Source organism: Carex rostrata, chromosome 10, assembly GCF_964058835.1.
Source record: "Carex rostrata chromosome 10, lpCarRost1.2, whole genome shotgun sequence".
Classification (NCBI taxonomy): Eukaryota; Viridiplantae; Streptophyta; class Magnoliopsida; order Poales; family Cyperaceae; genus Carex; species Carex rostrata.
The window spans coordinates 6,931,310-6,947,540 of NC_135927.1; the positions used below are offsets into that span (position 1 = coordinate 6,931,310).

General features: G+C 33.6%; 2 protein-coding genes and 1 pseudogene across 5 annotated transcripts in view; 1 reads left to right on the forward strand and 2 right to left on the reverse strand.

Annotated features, from left to right (window-relative positions):
• Window positions 1-3,706, reverse strand: part of LOC144560652 (uncharacterized) — an 81,855-nt gene extending 78,149 nt beyond the window's left edge. The window contains exons 1-5 of one of the 2 annotated variants that reach the window (XM_078309889.1): window positions 3,433-3,706; window positions 2,898-2,966; window positions 2,333-2,403; window positions 1,989-2,185; window positions 1,480-1,627 (exon numbers count right to left, since the gene is read on the reverse strand). In XM_078309889.1, the coding sequence (XP_078166015.1) occupies window positions 1,490-1,627; window positions 1,989-2,185; window positions 2,333-2,403; window positions 2,898-2,966; window positions 3,433-3,659 (702 nt within the window). In that variant the 5' untranslated portion in view covers window positions 3,660-3,706 and the 3' untranslated portion in view covers window positions 1,480-1,489. Of the gene's footprint in view, window positions 1-1,173; window positions 1,628-1,988; window positions 2,186-2,332; window positions 2,404-2,897; window positions 2,967-3,432 lie in introns of those variants that run through there. The other variant, XM_078309888.1, reaches the window with a different exon arrangement.
• Window positions 3,707-6,516: 2,810 nt separating this feature from the next.
• Window positions 6,517-7,284, forward strand: LOC144560215 (UDP-glycosyltransferase 92A1 pseudogene; annotated as a pseudogene).
• A 3,674-nt stretch (window positions 7,285-10,958) lies between these two features.
• Window positions 10,959-16,154, reverse strand: LOC144560942 (uncharacterized). 3 transcript variants are annotated; one of them, XM_078310158.1, is made up of 8 exons: window positions 15,923-16,154; window positions 15,657-15,773; window positions 15,351-15,581; window positions 14,631-14,842; window positions 14,253-14,355; window positions 13,402-13,772; window positions 12,444-12,921; window positions 10,959-12,161 (listed from the first exon to the last, which is right to left on the reverse strand). In XM_078310158.1, the coding sequence occupies exons 2-8, from the start codon at window positions 15,714-15,716 to the stop codon at window positions 11,019-11,021; spliced, it is 2,598 nt and encodes an 865-aa protein (XP_078166284.1). In that variant the 5' UTR covers window positions 15,717-15,773; window positions 15,923-16,154; the 3' UTR covers window positions 10,959-11,018. The 3 variants fall into 3 exon arrangements, with proteins under 3 accessions (XP_078166284.1, XP_078166283.1, XP_078166285.1); XM_078310157.1 differs by having other exon boundaries at window positions 15,351-15,577; window positions 15,923-16,051; XM_078310159.1 differs by lacking the exons at window positions 15,657-15,773; window positions 15,923-16,154 and having other exon boundaries at window positions 14,631-14,831; window positions 15,351-15,489.
• Window positions 16,155-16,231: the final 77 nt, after the last annotated feature.

The following is a 16,231-nucleotide window of genomic DNA, read 5'->3' on the forward strand; positions in this document are numbered from 1 at the left end:
CTTCCTCAGTGGTTCCACGTGGGTTAAACTACTGGAGAGATGAACCACTGGAGGGGAAACAGAAGGGGATGAAAGAAAGAGGGACAGGCGACTATTTTAGAAGAATCGTTCAAATTTTGGGCTGACAATTGGAGGCCCAAATTGTTTCCTTTTAACAGGAGGGTTTCTATTCAGAACCAAACAATGAAGTTGAAATGAACAAATGCATGTACAATATATGGGAATCTGTAGAAATAGCCCAAACTGAATGCAGCAAAATAACGGGTATGATCGCAGCACTGTCGTAACCACCTGAGTTCCTGATATGTTTAATCTCGTTTAATTATTTTCTCATAATTAAAATTCGTTAATTGAAAAAAAATTTAGAAAAAATATGAAAAATACGTAAAATACCAAAAAAAAATGTAAAGTTTGTAAAATAAACAAATAATGTCGAAAAAAAATGTGTTGTTACTCGCATATCATATGTCGTATCCAGGGGTAGTGGGAAGTTCAAGAAATAGAGGTTAATTGATTCTCATTTATTTTCAAAATTTTTGTACTTGTACACAATTTTCTATATAGTTTAGAGTAAAATGATATGAATATGGTAAAATTGATTTTCATTAACAGCAAAATTTTATATGATTCATCCCATTGCTTGTAAATCTGGCTCCGCCCTTGACTGTACCGTACTGTGCAGACCGGTACGTCGTGTCGTATCATTCTTTATTTTTCTTTTTCGTAAGATAAGTATGGCATGGGGCACTTGCGTGTTATGCAACATGACCTTTTTTCTTTTTTTTTTTCCACTCTATCTACGAGCAACTAAGAATTCTGTTGTGTATTTTAGAAGGCAGCCTCTTATATTTAGGAACTAAAAAGTTGTAGCCAATGGAAGGCACTTTAATTTCTGTCATGACAACTGGCGGGGAACATTCTATGGTTGTTCAATTTCCTCTTGTTTATGCTCATTCTAAAAATGATAAAATCTCAGTTGCTATTGTATAGATTTATAATAATATTAAACTTTTTTTTTACAAGGAGAGCTAGTAATGTTAATGAGGAATGAAAAAAAAAAATTGTTGTTCTATCTTACAAAATTGGCAATTTATTGAGAATATTGATACTGCAAGTTGGCAATATGAATACTTAGGATTATTTTAAGAAAATAATTATATTCCATCTGTACCATACAATAGTGACTCTCAAGCATTGAAAACAAAGTTTCAAACATTATTTTTCCACATTGAACTTTCACCACTTACAAATATCTAGCAAAAATTTAACAAACAATGCCAGACATAACAAATTTATGATCAGGATACTAATTCATACCAATTTTAGAGTTAATCACGCAAAACTAACCAATTTTAGGTATCCTTGCACCGTTGGAAACATGGCTGTTTCAGTCTAATGTAATAATGAAGATTGCAATGGTATTTCTGCATTAATGATACCTTCCAATGATACCGTTGGAAACTAACCAATTTATGATCAATGATTCTCTCTAGAGATCGCTATTATGAGTCTCTGAGTTGTTAGTGCTTCTGTTAGCCTTCTCTTGCTTTCCTTCTCTCTCTTTAGCCTCAGCCTTTTCAACTATAGGCTCCAACAGTTCCTCAATCTCTTCCGTAATATGCTCTACCTGTTCAGATATTTTAATCATTTCTTTTCTTTTATTATGCTTGACCTTAGTATGCTTCATTTGCACTGCAAATCAAGCCTAAATTAAATCTCAGTTGAGAAACAGAGCGATATTGGGTGAAATAAAAACTTCAAATGAACGATTCATGTCAATTCTGGGAATCTTTTATTATAATGAGATTGGGTAGAAACTTTCTCTTAGTTTGGTAGGTTTAATTGAGGGCTCATTGCCCAATAAGGAATCAAATGTGACAAAGTTAGGTGAAATAAGGCTGCACTGATGCTCAATTTGAGAATTAAGCCTTGATTGATGATAAGTTGAGATTAGATTTGTAAAGTAATTAATATTTTAATTAGTGTACCTTATGCAAAACCTCCTCGGCATGTTCGGCATCTCTCTCGATCCTCTCAGCAATGCCTTCGACCTTGAGAGCTACTTCTTTTAGTTCTCCATTGCTCGATTTTGCTAGGTCAGCAGCTAAATGTCCTACTTCCTCAGCCGCCTTATCTATTGCTTCTAGAGCTGTCTCCGCTGCTTCCTCTGCCTTTTCTACCACCTCTAATTTAATGAAAATCATAACAAAAATAAATAAATAACCAGTAGAACTCAGGATCTGCTCTACTGCCATCTACTGTGCTGGTATGTAGTTTGTACCAGAAAATACTAATGTGTCAGTTAGGAAAGAGAGATAGTCAGATGCATTACCTTCAACCCTTTTAATTCTTCTGTAAAGTGGCACAGAGAGAAATACTGCTGCACCAATCAGCCATGTGCTCCTTCAACATTATTTCATTACATACATTAATTCAATATATGCAGTGATAGCCCTACTAAATATCTTAATTGACATACAAATATGCGGAGTTATGTACAATTGAGCTTCAATTTGACCAACCTTTTGATCCCCTCAATTATCCAAAACAAAAACAAAAAAACACTGATGAAAAGTCAACAGGACGACAACAAAATAATTAATTGAACAAAATTTTACTGTTTACATATAATTATTGTTTCCATATAAATATGCCATGATTACAAAGTTAAAGAGGAGTAAATTGACTGAAACTGACAAACATTTTTGCTCAGCTCATGATAACAGAATGTTGAATTACTGATAATCTGATATAGCTGCTGGAAAAAATATATAGTACGTATAACAGATCAACAACTTCAAATGAATGGAATACTTTTAAGCAAATTATATAGTATTCTATAACAAGGGTTTGAAAGAATAAAAATAAAGAAAATTGACGGGTATTTTTGTTCATACCATGTGGAAGGGATGTCTGGAAATTGAATGCTCAAACCAGACGAGTTAACTACTGTTGGTGGATTGCTCCTACACAAACAAAATATAGTAATCATAATTCATAACAGTAGTAACATAAGTAATAGACTAATGATAATAGTGTAGAGTTCATATAAAGGTAGTAATCAGTAAATTAGAAATTCTAAACTCCAAATAAGATTTAATTTAACAAAAATCAGACAAATGTAAGCACAAATTACAACAAGTCAATTTCACATTTTTCATTTTCATATCATCGGTGATTTGATTTTAAGTACTGAGCAACAAAAAAGGGGTAATTTCATATATACCCCTCAAAAACCTTGAAATTATGTACTACCCCTCTAAAATTCATTATATCATATTTACCCATCTAATTTCAAAAACTCACATATTTACCCAATTTACTGACTTTTCTATTAAACTTATTTAGTTTCACTGTCACACATAATAATCACACCTAAAATCTCTAATGATTCAGCGGCCTAAATAACAAAAAGTTTCTCAGAACACTTACTTAGCATCTCCTTTGTTCACTGATGAGTCAGCGGACTCCTTGCTGGACGCCTCCGTTGCAACAGAAACAAGCACCGATCCACCACGCTGGAGACTAATACTCGTTGATCTCGCGATCTTTAGAGGAGAGATAGAGATCTGAAAACAGCGATCGCTTCTGGTGTTGACAGAAGTTACTGAGAGAGGTTGGGGCTTGGGAGCGAGAATAGATCGCGCCATTGTCGCCATTGCTAGAGGCTAGTGGAGTAGAGACGCAACCAATGGAGTAGGGAAACAGAGCAAGTATTGTATTAGAAAAATGAAGTGTCTATTGTCGAGGTAATTAAGTTGATATTCAGATCCAAAAGTAACTCGAAGTTTATAATTTGATCTGAACTGTCCAATCATAATTTCCACGAATATTAAAGAATTCGGTGAATTCTATCTTAGTTTGTATTAGCTCGATTTTTGATCGAACGGTCTTTATTCAAACCAAAATTTTCAGTAACTGTACAGGATCCGGATCCATGTAAGGTCGTGGCGAATTCGTATCCTCTGAGATATCTCATATTTTGCATGATTTTAGGAAAATCTCAACCGTTCAAATATATTCTTCATGAATCTAAAAGCATAATTATTACTGCCCCTGCGCTATTCCCGAATAAAAACCGGACACGTCGGTCATGTAAAATATGTGATATCTCAGAGGATAAGCACTCAGACTGAAGACTGAATAGTCTGAATTGACTGAAGGACTATTTATATGTGGCATGATGGTAGAAGGCCATTGTGTGGCTGGTTTGTTCTCTTAGGAAAATTCGCGATAATTTAACGCCTTCCAGTCTGCCACCTGGATTTAGTAACTCGTTTATATGATTTGATACTTATGTGTACCATATAGGAACGGAAAACTGATTGAGATCGGAAGAGACTTGGAAATTGGAATGGAAGCACGCGGTTCGCGTGGAAAACATTAAAAAATAATTTATTAAATCGGTGGTATTATTACGGCAAGCTATTGAAAAAATAATATAATAATCTTTGGATCTGGTTTCCAATGATTTATTTCAACTAAAAAAATATGTTTTAAGCTATTGTTATTTGTTCCGTTCAAGTTTTTTTCGATCCGTTATTATTTAATTATCTAGGACAATTTTTTTACTGTAAATTTATCTAGTTAAATTGGTAAAAAATTTAAAAATATTAAAAATATTAATTTTTAAAATATTGAATTTTTTTTAGTGAGAAGTAAAATTATTTGGCAGAAGTAATTACTTACTATCTCTTCAGATATGTTCACTTACAAATCTCCCTTTTTTTTTAAAAAAAATATAGCATGCAAAAGCAATTCACATGTGTAATCTCAAACTGTAAAAAGAATAACGACTTCAATAATTCATGAGTAATAAATGCAGACGTAACTATAACCTGATACTGGTAGGTGGCAGTAATTAATTACAGATACAACTCAGCATTATGTTTTTTGTTTTCTTTTTCTTGTTTTTGCTTTTTTCTCACAGTGATCTGCTCAGCTCCTTTATTTGTGAAAAATATTTTTTTATAGAACAATTGTTTGTGCTAATTTTAAGTTTAATTTAGTAAAAAAATATTTTTGATGATGATATTTTTTATTACAATTCTTAGGTGATATATATAATACAATGCTTGATATAGTCGTTGTAATTTATTTCTACTTTTGGTACACTGTACCGTTGAGTTATTTCCTAAGTTATCTATTACACTTTTACACATATATCCTTGATCTATAATGAAACATAAGTGATCGGCCACTGAATTTTTCGTGCCATTTTTGTCTCTGATCTTGATGTCGAATTCTTGTAGGAGAAGTACCTATCGAATGAGTCTTGGCTTTGAATGGTCACCATTAATTGATTTCCTCTGATATTTCATAGGATCGAATATAATGATCCACGAATCCAAAATGTATTAAGCTATATATCAATCCAATATCACACTAATCATATTCATAACAAATTGAGAGGTCAACTATTAATTTAATAATATTAGTGTTTTATTGAAATAATAATTTTTCGAATTAAATTCAATTAACGTAGTAAGATGCTTAAATAATTATTTAAATTTATATAAATAATTATTCTGAGCCAGTTAACAATTTCTTGATTTCAGATTGGTGAGTTGGCTGCTCTATTTGACGAGGCAAGAAGAATTCTTGAGCACAAGTATATTTTTTTGTTTCTTTCTAAATTACAATTACAAGCTTTACACATATATCCTTGATCTATAATGAAATATAAGTGATCAGCCTCGTGCCATTTTTGTCTCTAATCTCGATGTCGAATTCTTGTAAGAGGAGTACCTATCAAATGAGTCTTGGCTTTGAATGGTCATCATTAATTGATTTCCTCTGATATTTCATAGGATCGGATATAATAATCCACGAATCCAAAATGTATTAAGCTATATATCAATCCAATATCACACTAATCATATTCATAACAAATTGAGAGGTTAACTATCCAAAATAAAATAATAAAGAAGCTTTTGAAGAACCTAAATATTATAATTTATAAGACTTTGTGGTTATACATGCACATCACAAAAATATAGGATCTGTATCCTCCCAGGTACTTGATTCAACACAATTGAAATGGACGGCCCAGATTTAATTTCAGCCAGTGGGTGCTCGGAATGGCGTTAGGGGGGCAGTATTATTTGTGCTTTGAGATTCGTGCCAAGTTAAAAATTCCAATTTCAAACCGTCCGATTCAATTGTACTCAGGAAACCTGAGGGGATGTGAATTCAAAAATATAACCCCCTCTCATGCAAACATGGTTTAATGTCATGTCATCTCTGTGTTCAATCATGCAACATCACAAATTCATGAGAGAGTGATCGAGAGACCCAGCATTAATTGAGATCTGGTCAACTATCCAAAATCCAAGAATAAAGAAATTTTTATAGAACTTAAATATTACAAATTATAAGATTTTGGGTTCATTTAAATTCTACCAATTTTATCATGCACATGACAAAAATATAACACCCTCTCATGCAAAAGATGGTTTAATATCATGTCATCTCTGTGTTCAATCATGCAACATCCAAAATTACAAGGCCACCACTGTGTGGTCTTCTCTTTGGTTAAATGTTCCTCTTGGTCTTATACCGCAAGTGACTGATGAATTTCAGTTGCCGGAGTTCTCAGATGTGAAGATACATATATCACAATGTGGCAACAATATGTTAGAAGCTGATGGTACGTAACTGCCAATTTTCGACATTTATTCAGCGTCAGATCAAGTTTGTCTTCCAGTCGGATGCTACTTTGGTCAATACCGTGGAAGGATATATTTGAGGTTATCGGGTTGCAGATGTTAAGAAACCAGCTGCCTACGCCTGTTTTCTCCATTGGTCCATTGCTCCATTCAACACCTCTTTCAAGCGAAAAAAGTGGCATAACAGAATGGCTCGACACCAATCCCGCTGCATCGGTTTTGTACATTTTAATTATTTGGGTCTCAGCACACGATACATGCAAGGCCAATGATAGAGCTCGCATGTGCTTTAGCGCATATGAACCGACCATTTATCTGGGTCATTAGGCCACCAATAGGGTTTGAAACCGAAGAAAAATTCAAACCAGAATGGCTACCTGAGGGATTCGAGGGAAAAATGAAACTAGGAAGAAAAGGTCTACTAATCCATGAATGGGCACCACAGGTTGAGATTCTGGCACATGCAGCTACTGGTGCATTTCTTAGCCATTATGGATGGAACTCTACACTGGAGAGTTCAACACATATGGATCGAGTGCCGATTATTGCATGCCCTCTCTCAGCTGGCCAGTTTTACAATTCAAAGATGTTAGAGGAATTGGCAAGGGGGGTGTAACTGATTTGAAAAGAGATTGAGATTTGGTGCAGGAGGTTGTGGAGACGGCCGGTAATGGGGCCGGGGGAGAATGGGAAGGGAAAGGAGATTAAGATGAAAGCATTTTCAAATCCATTACGTTTTATCTTTACCATATTTTACCATATTTGAGATAGAATTTGTAGAAGAAATATTTCATTAATTGAACAAACTACATACATATCATCGTGCAAATTCTAATTAAGTCCTATTTATAATGGAATCAAAATCTGTTGTTATGTTAAATGAACAACAGGAACCAGTTATTTCAATCACAACCGTTGATTTTTGTTGAGATTCGTGTATAAAAAGTTTTTTCATTAAGATCTGTGTATAGCAAAATTTGAACTGTTTGGAATTATGAAGTTCCTTGTTATTCCTTTCCTTTAGAATAACAACATATTTATGAAGATAATATATCTTTTATAATTATTGATTGGTTGTCATTACTATATATGTAAAATATTTTAGTAATAAATATATTCTTCTAACTTTTGTTATATATTCCCACCCAGCAACATAAAATACAATAGTTAAAATTATTCACATTGCAAATATTATTTGAATCCGTTAAATGTTAAGAAAAACGAAAATAAATTTTGGGTCGCCAATACAAAGTAATATAGAAAAATGTACGCTGTACCCAAATCGATTTCATATATATATATATGGAAAGAAAATTGAAGAAGCATTGATATTATTAGATACTACATATATATAGTCTTCTTCCAGTATTAATTGTTCTTGAGCCCTTTAGGAAATGTCAATTAATAATTTTCTATTTTGAGCTACAGTTTAAGATGGGTATCATTTTTTATTTTGTACATTAATTAAGCTCGTTGGGTACGTATCATGCATTCACCTCCAAATCAGTGTTAATTATTCTACGACGATCGAGTTTAATAGTATAATACAGACATGAATCCTAACTTTTTAGTCTACCTAAAGTGAACCTTAATATACTCCAACGACTTAGATATTAAAAATACAAAAGTAATTAAGGTCAATCTCACCCAGTGGTATACACGTATTTAATTTCTGTCTGGGAAAGGTGTAGGTCCGATGCCCATCTGACCTAGTTTGGTTTCAATGGGCAGATCTACCGTTTAATTTGCTTTAGGATTTGTGCGCACGAATATTAAAGCAAACGCGAAAGTTCTGGCACGAATCTTAAAGTCAATCCGACGGTGGGTGAACCCATTGGACCCAAAGTAGGTCCGATGCCCATCGGACCTACTCTGTTTCCTTTCTGTCTAATATTGGTGTATGTATATATACGAGGAGGATTCCACTTACAACATTTAAAAGTAACAATATCTTACAACAATTAAATAGAATTCCAATAGGGTATATTAAGCAGAAAATAGAAAGTAAATTTTCGTAATTAATACATCATTTATTTGGAAGAAGACTAGCTATCTCATCAAACATACTAATGAGTCCCAAAAACTGAGCTGATAATTTTATTGTTGTTTCAATTGTATCAAAATACTGTGCTCCCAAGCTAATTAACTTTCCAAGGTCTGACTGGTAGCTAAGTTAATTTCTGCAAGTTAGAACCACACTTCTCTGATCGTATCTCTTTGTCAAAACCCAAATTCACGTAACCAAGACTATTAACCCAACACAGCCCAATATTTGTTCAATATGGGTTATTGATTGAGTTGGGTCTGGATCAGATTTTTGACATTTATTTAGTTTGGTCAAATGCAGCACGACCCAAAAAAAAAATATCTTGAAGATTTGATATATATCTTGTAATATAAAAAAAAAAGATTTATTGTACTAAATAAAAAAATGATACCCATCTTGAAAAAAAGACTGGACGTCCATTGATAATTTTATTATAAAAAAATTATTTTACAACAGCACTATTTTATTTTTAATTACATATCGCTAAATAGTAAATAATTACATAATTAACTTGCACTTCACCTCACTATCACATTCAGTCTTACTCTTTTTTTATACTAGTTGTCTGAATATTTTGAAATTTTGGTAACCACAACATTAATTTGCAACTGAAAAACAAATAAAAAATAAATCATAGAGTTAAGAGAAATTATAAAAAAAAAATTATAAATAATATATTAACAGTGAAAATTAAAACATGCAAATGATCATTGTATAAGACTATTTTTAAAGAGGAGGGTCCTATTTAATCATGCCCCTTATTTTTAAATCCATTTCCAAAATTCAAACAGGCGATCTGAACCGTTCAATATGATCTTCATATTAAGATGTGCTTGGAGACCAAAGTTTATATTTTTTACAAACTTTTTATTATTTTTTATATAGATATAAAATCAGTGTTTTTCAGGAGATTCTAACCATCCAAAAACAGTAATTTTGTACCTATAAAAATAATATTATAACTTTTCAACAATATATAAAATTTAATCTCCAATCATATTTTAATATGGAGATCATGTTGAGCAATTTGAATCGCTTGTTTGGACTTTGAAATGAAGTTAAGGATGTGGGCCATTATTGGGGGTGCAAAAACAACGGAGCATTTGAGTCGTCCTCATTTTTAAATTGTGATATCAATATGAATATTTATTTGGATGCAGATTTTTTACAAATAACTATGAAAATATAATAATAATAATAGTAGTAGTAGTAATAGTAATAGTAATGGTAATAGTAGTAATAATAGTAGTAATAATAGTAGTAATAATAGTAGTAGTAGTAATAATAATAATAATAATAATAATAATAATAATAGTAATAATAATAATAATAATAATAATAATAATAATAATAGTAATAATAGTAATAATAATAATAATAATAATACTAATAATAGTAATAATAGTAATAATAATAATAGCAATAACAACTTATTTCAATGCAAAAAATCGTCACCATTAATTGATTTCCTCTGGTATTTGATAGGATCGGATATAATGATACACAAATCCGAAATGCAATCAGCTATATAAATCCAATATCACAATAATCATATTCATATATAATAAATTTAGACGTCAACTATCCAAAAATACAAGAATAGAGAAGTTTTTGAAGAACTTAAATATTGCAAATTATAAGACTATGGGTTCATATAAATTCCACCAATTTTATCATGAACATCACAGAAATATAACACCCTCTCATGCAAAAGATGGTTTAATGTCATGTCATTTATGTGTTCAATCATACAACATCACAAATTCATGAGAGACCCAGCACTAATTTAACTCAGAATTTTTATTTTACAAATAGAATAGATATTTTGTCTGAAAGAAATATATGATTTTTTTTTATGATGTCATAAAATAAACTGAATCATTAATTTAATTATTTTAGATATTAATGCAGGTTTCTAAATTTGATCACATAAAATTCTAAATTTAAAGGAACCAAATCAATTGGAGACCTTAATAGGAACCAGATTCAGTTCCTGCCAACAACAAAAATTAATATTTCTAAAAATAAAAATTCTGATTAAACTATCGTTTTCAATTATCAAATTTTATTAAATAAATAAATAAAATGCAACATTCTTTTTTCAAAAGCCAAATTCTGTAAAAAGCAAGATTCAGGGTAATACCAACCATCTTTCTTTTTTTTTCAAAATTAATGTGTCATCAAGGTAGACTATATGTACTTCATCCAAAATAAAAACAAAGAAAAACACCTTTCAAATGAAACGGGAGAACCAAAGTACTACTTCATCACTACATGTCAAAAGATATGCACAATAATCTTTGTCAAAGCCATCTTCCATGAACTTTGATATAAATCCTCTTGGCAACCTGCCCCACTGAAAAATACCCAACAAATAACACAAGCAAAAATCCTAAGTAAGAAAAAGGGAGCTGAGTAAGCCCCATCATTTCACCAAGCAGAGTATATGGTATCACCACTGCAACAGCAATAACCACAACAGTAGAAACCAGAACAGGCCATGCTGACATGTCCTGCAAAAATGGTATTTTTGTCGTTCGAATCATGTGAATTATGAGCGTTTGCATCACTAGGCTTTCCACAAACCAAGCTGTCTTGAAAAATGATGATGCTAGATTATCGACTCTGTAATACAGCCGAACAAATATGAACATGGAAATGTCAAAAATTGAGCATATGGAACCATTCCAAAGCATGAAAATCGGGAGCTCCTTCCATGACCAAATTTGAGGGGTTTTGGCATAGCCATCTTCCATTTTGTCCCATGGGATTGCAATCTGACCCAAGCTGTAAATAAAATTTTGTGTTAGAAGTTGCCTTGGTGACAACGGCTCCAATTGCATGCAAATGGTTACCACAATCAGCGACATTGCACTACTGAAGTTTGCTACCAAGGATAGTTTTATGTACTTCATTGTGTTTCCATACGTCAATCGTCCGTGCTCCACTCCGAAAACAAGAACATTTAGGTCTTTCTCTAGCAAGATTATGTCGGCACTTTTTTTGGCAATGTTGGCACCTGAATCGACCGAAATACCAACATTAGCTGCATCAAGTGCTAAGGAATCATTTATGCCGTCGCCCAAAAAGCCAACTACGTGATTTCCATGCTTTTGCAGGGATTGCACGACATGCAGTTTCTGGGTCGGGGTAAGCCGTGCAAAGATTGTAGCTCTGTTAACAGTTTCATGAAACTCCATCTCATCAAGTGCATTGAGATCCACACCAGTGGTTGTATGAGTAGTTGCAATGCCAACTTCCTTACAAACCTTGATGGTGAGGGAGAGAGAGTCGCCGGTGAGGATTTTGGGGCTTATACCTCGCTCAGCAAGTTGATAGAGTGCATACTTCGCCGAGTCCTTAGGTGGGTCGAAAAATGAGATCAGCCCGAGAAAAGTCATGTCCGACTCTATTGATGTGTTCTTTAAGAGTAGCACATCAGTTTCCTAGAGAGAGAGAGAGAGAGAGAGAGGAGAGTTAGATTAATGTCCCAATGTGGTAATACAATGATACCAACAACAAGACTAAACACATGTATACCAAAGTATATATGGACAGAAAATTTGTGCCTAGTTTTCATGTATTTTCATTCTATTATCCGCATCCATTCATATATCTTTTACACTTTTACGAATTAAAGCTTCAATAAGGCGGTTAGTGTTTTGATCAGAAAGAATCACTGAACAATCCAAAATACATCTTCTTAAAGGCCTTGATTGAGAAATTACCTTGGGAATTTTTCTTATGGCAACACCTAACACAACCAATCCATCATTGCTCATCTCCTCACTCATTTGCAGCAATCTCAACCGTTCATCTATAGTCAGTGTGGAGGTTATCACCCTTCCATTTGGACACTCCATATATGCGGACACACCAAGAACCTCCTCAAAAGCTCCTTTGGTGACAACATATCTCACATCTGTGTCTATTGCTTCAATAACAACAGATATTCTTCTTCGTGTGAAATCAAACGGAAACTCATCCAATTTTCTCCATGCCGAGGCATGAAATCGGTATCCATTTGTGTATGCGTGTGCAAGAACTGCATCGTCTACGGGACCTTTGAGTGCCATTTTAAAGTACGAATTTAAAAATGCAAATTTGAGCACAGTTTCACTAGGGAAGCCCCATATGTCCAAGTGATGAACCATTATGAAACGATCCATGGTGAGCGTACCCGTCTTGTCAATGCATAGGATATCCCTACATTAATTTGATGTTAAAAGCTTATATGAAACTTTTGATAACCTATACATATATGAGAATTGTTTTTAAGGCCATGATACAATTCATAGCTCAGATTGGTCAGTACTATGGATCAATATTCTTTGTTTTAAAAGTTCAAATAGTCGTTGTGAACTGTTCAACATAATCTACACATGAAAATATACTTGCAAACTAAATTTTATATTTTTTAAAATTTTTTTACTATTTTTTTAGATAGGTAGAAAATCACTACTTTTGAATGGTCTAGAATGTTTCGATCAAGTGATTTTCTACCTATCTAAAAATATAGTAAAAAATGTAAAATTTGATCTAAAAGTACATTTTCATATGGAGATCATGTTAAACAGTTCAAATCGACTGTTTGGACTTTGAAAACGAAGATATTGATCCATAGTACGGACCATTCCGCGCTATGCATAGTATCATAGCCTCACCCTTTTTTTCCTCAACTCTTACATTGCACCCATGTGTTGTATAGCTGAAATGCTCTTCACTATGCACCTATTTCTTGCCATTGCAACAGCACCCCTCGCCAGATTGGTATTGACAATCAAAGGGAGCATTTGGGGAGTTAACACAACGGCAACACAGATACCAAATATGATGCTTTCACTCAGGTTCTTTGAGACCAAGTAGGTGGATAGGATCAGAACTGGTACGGCCACCAGCATGATGCAAATAAGCGTGTAAGAGATGAATTGTACTCCCTTGTCGAAAGCGTCAGGGGGCTGTACTTTTCCAAGTTTGGAGAGGATAGTTCTTATGTAGGTGTTTGATCTGGTTGATATCACCAACCCGGTACCAATTCCTGATACCACACTTGTTCCCTAGAATTCATTTGATTAATTTATTGATTGGTTTTAAATAATTCAATTTAGTGCAAATAGTTCTCTTAGATCCTACTTCAAGATGATAGGAATTCAATATCAGCTTGGTACATATAAAGACTTTTGTATGCTGTTACATATTGAGAAATTAATTTCTAAAAATCCATTAAGACAATAAATTATACAATACGAGTCGAACAACCCAATTGTGGAATTAAACCTCAATTAAACAATATTTGTACTCATTTGACATATCCAGTTAAATAGCAGAAGAAACACCAAGGGAGAAAAAAAAAATAGAAAACCAAGGAATTGGTGAAAATTGGTACAGTTAAAAAAAAGATGGGTGTTGAAATATATTACTCTTACCTTTGGTCTCTAGTCGAAGTATTGACTAGAAATCCATTCAAGTTGTTATTTAGGGTGAAAAATAAAATTGTTCAATTAAAGAAATCTTTAAAATTTAACAAAGTTTTGTACCATGAAGCAAATATTTCTGAGCTCAAATAAAGGAGTCTTCAAATCTTCCTTCACATCTGCTGTTTTTTGTACTGTTCCTGATTCTCCTGTCAATGAAGATTGACTGTTTCAACCAGGTTATCACAATTGTCATAATATGGCACTTTACAGCGAAATTTTGCACTACTGGTTTAGTAATTGCTTTGATGGAACAATACTTGTCAAGCTGTGATATTTCAAATGTAAGTAAACACAAACTGTGATCAAGGAGGTATGGTTGCTTTTAAATGCAACGAAAAATTACCAGATTCCACTTTTTTAGTACAAACCAAATTAAATAAGCTCTGACATGAAGGAATATTGATGGAAAGAAAAAAAAACATATATAATATATATTACCTAACAATCAGGTCTCTTGATGTGATGAGGCGAATGTCGCCAGGAAAAAGATCACCAGGGCTAAAATGGACAATGTCACCCACCACAACATCTCTCTGATCAATCTGTACCACTAACTCAGTCTGGTTGATTCTACCGGCACATCTTTGCACTCGCACCGGTGACCTCAGGAGTTCAAAAAGGTGCTTGGCTGCCATCGAACTGTTATATTCCTGACAAGTAGCTAATTTGCTCAAATGAGTCCAAATTGGATTAAGCCATCTAGGCTTAAGTATTACACAATTTAAGATGTTTTGAAATGAAAAATTTAACAAGAAGTATAACACAAAAATTAGGTGGCCAGACATAACCGCCCCAACCCCCACCTAGGGGAGTCAATGGTACCCATTTATCCATTTGCCCGACCCGTATTGTATTCAATAAGACAGGTACGGGTAAGTTTTTTTTCGTTAGCTTATCAAGTATGGGTAAAGACTATTTTTCATGACCCATATATATCTTTTCAATGACACCGTTTTATTCGTTTACCTGACCCGTACCGCATTCAATAAGATGGGTATGGGTAAGATTTTTTTTCGTTAGTTTATCGGGTACGGATAAGGGTATGAAAATGCTTCCACCCAACCCATTTTTTATCCATTGACACCCCCACCCCCAGCTCACACGCGTGATAGAAAAACAAAATTAAAAAGAACATGAATTCAGTAAAAATATGCACACCTGATGAAATCTAAGACCGACACTTATGAGAACCAAAGCGAGCATAATGGTTCCGTTTGCATTATCTTGAGCCAAGTAAGAGAGTGTGGCCATGACAACAAGTATTATGTTGAAAGGATGAAAGAATGCTCTCCACAAGAGCTGACGCCGGTTTAGAAACGAGTTGTCGAGAGGAATGTTGGGTCCTTCCTCCCGTCTTCTCTTCTCCGCCTCCATGAAACTCAACCCTTCCTCACACCAAGTTCAAAAATCAAATTAATAATACCATTTTTCTGTCAGATTTTTTTATTTCAAAATTGAAAGTACCTCTTTCAGTTGATCTAACAAACTCAAAAGCAATATCTCTATCAGCCTTGGCCAATGCATATATCCATGAACATACCCTCTTTTCTTCGTTCGACCTCAATTCCCCGTCATTATTCCCTTAATATAAATGTAAAAGAAGTACAATGAGAAACCAAATTGAAGTTAATAAAAGCTCTCTAGATTCCAAATTGTTAGGTTTTAGTGGAATTCTCATTTGGACATTTCACCATACACCTTGTGTGCACAAACAAATAATATAGAATTACCTGTGCCAAAAAGCTTTCCCACACAAATTGAGAAACAATATCTCAAATTTCTCTTATTTCCATTAGAGGTATTTGATCTAGTGATAAAGTTTGTTGGATCCATGAACAAAGAAAAATTCAGAACCCCTTGAAACAACACTTGAGAATTTTCGTTGTTGTTGTTCACTGGTATCAAATGCTCTGAGACTCCCAAGCTAGCTAACCTTCGAACGTCAGAGTTCAGACTGGTAGGTAAGTTCACTTTTGTTAAGTTAGAACTAAAAGCTTCTCTGATTTCATCTCTTTGTCAAAACCCAAAACCCAAAACCC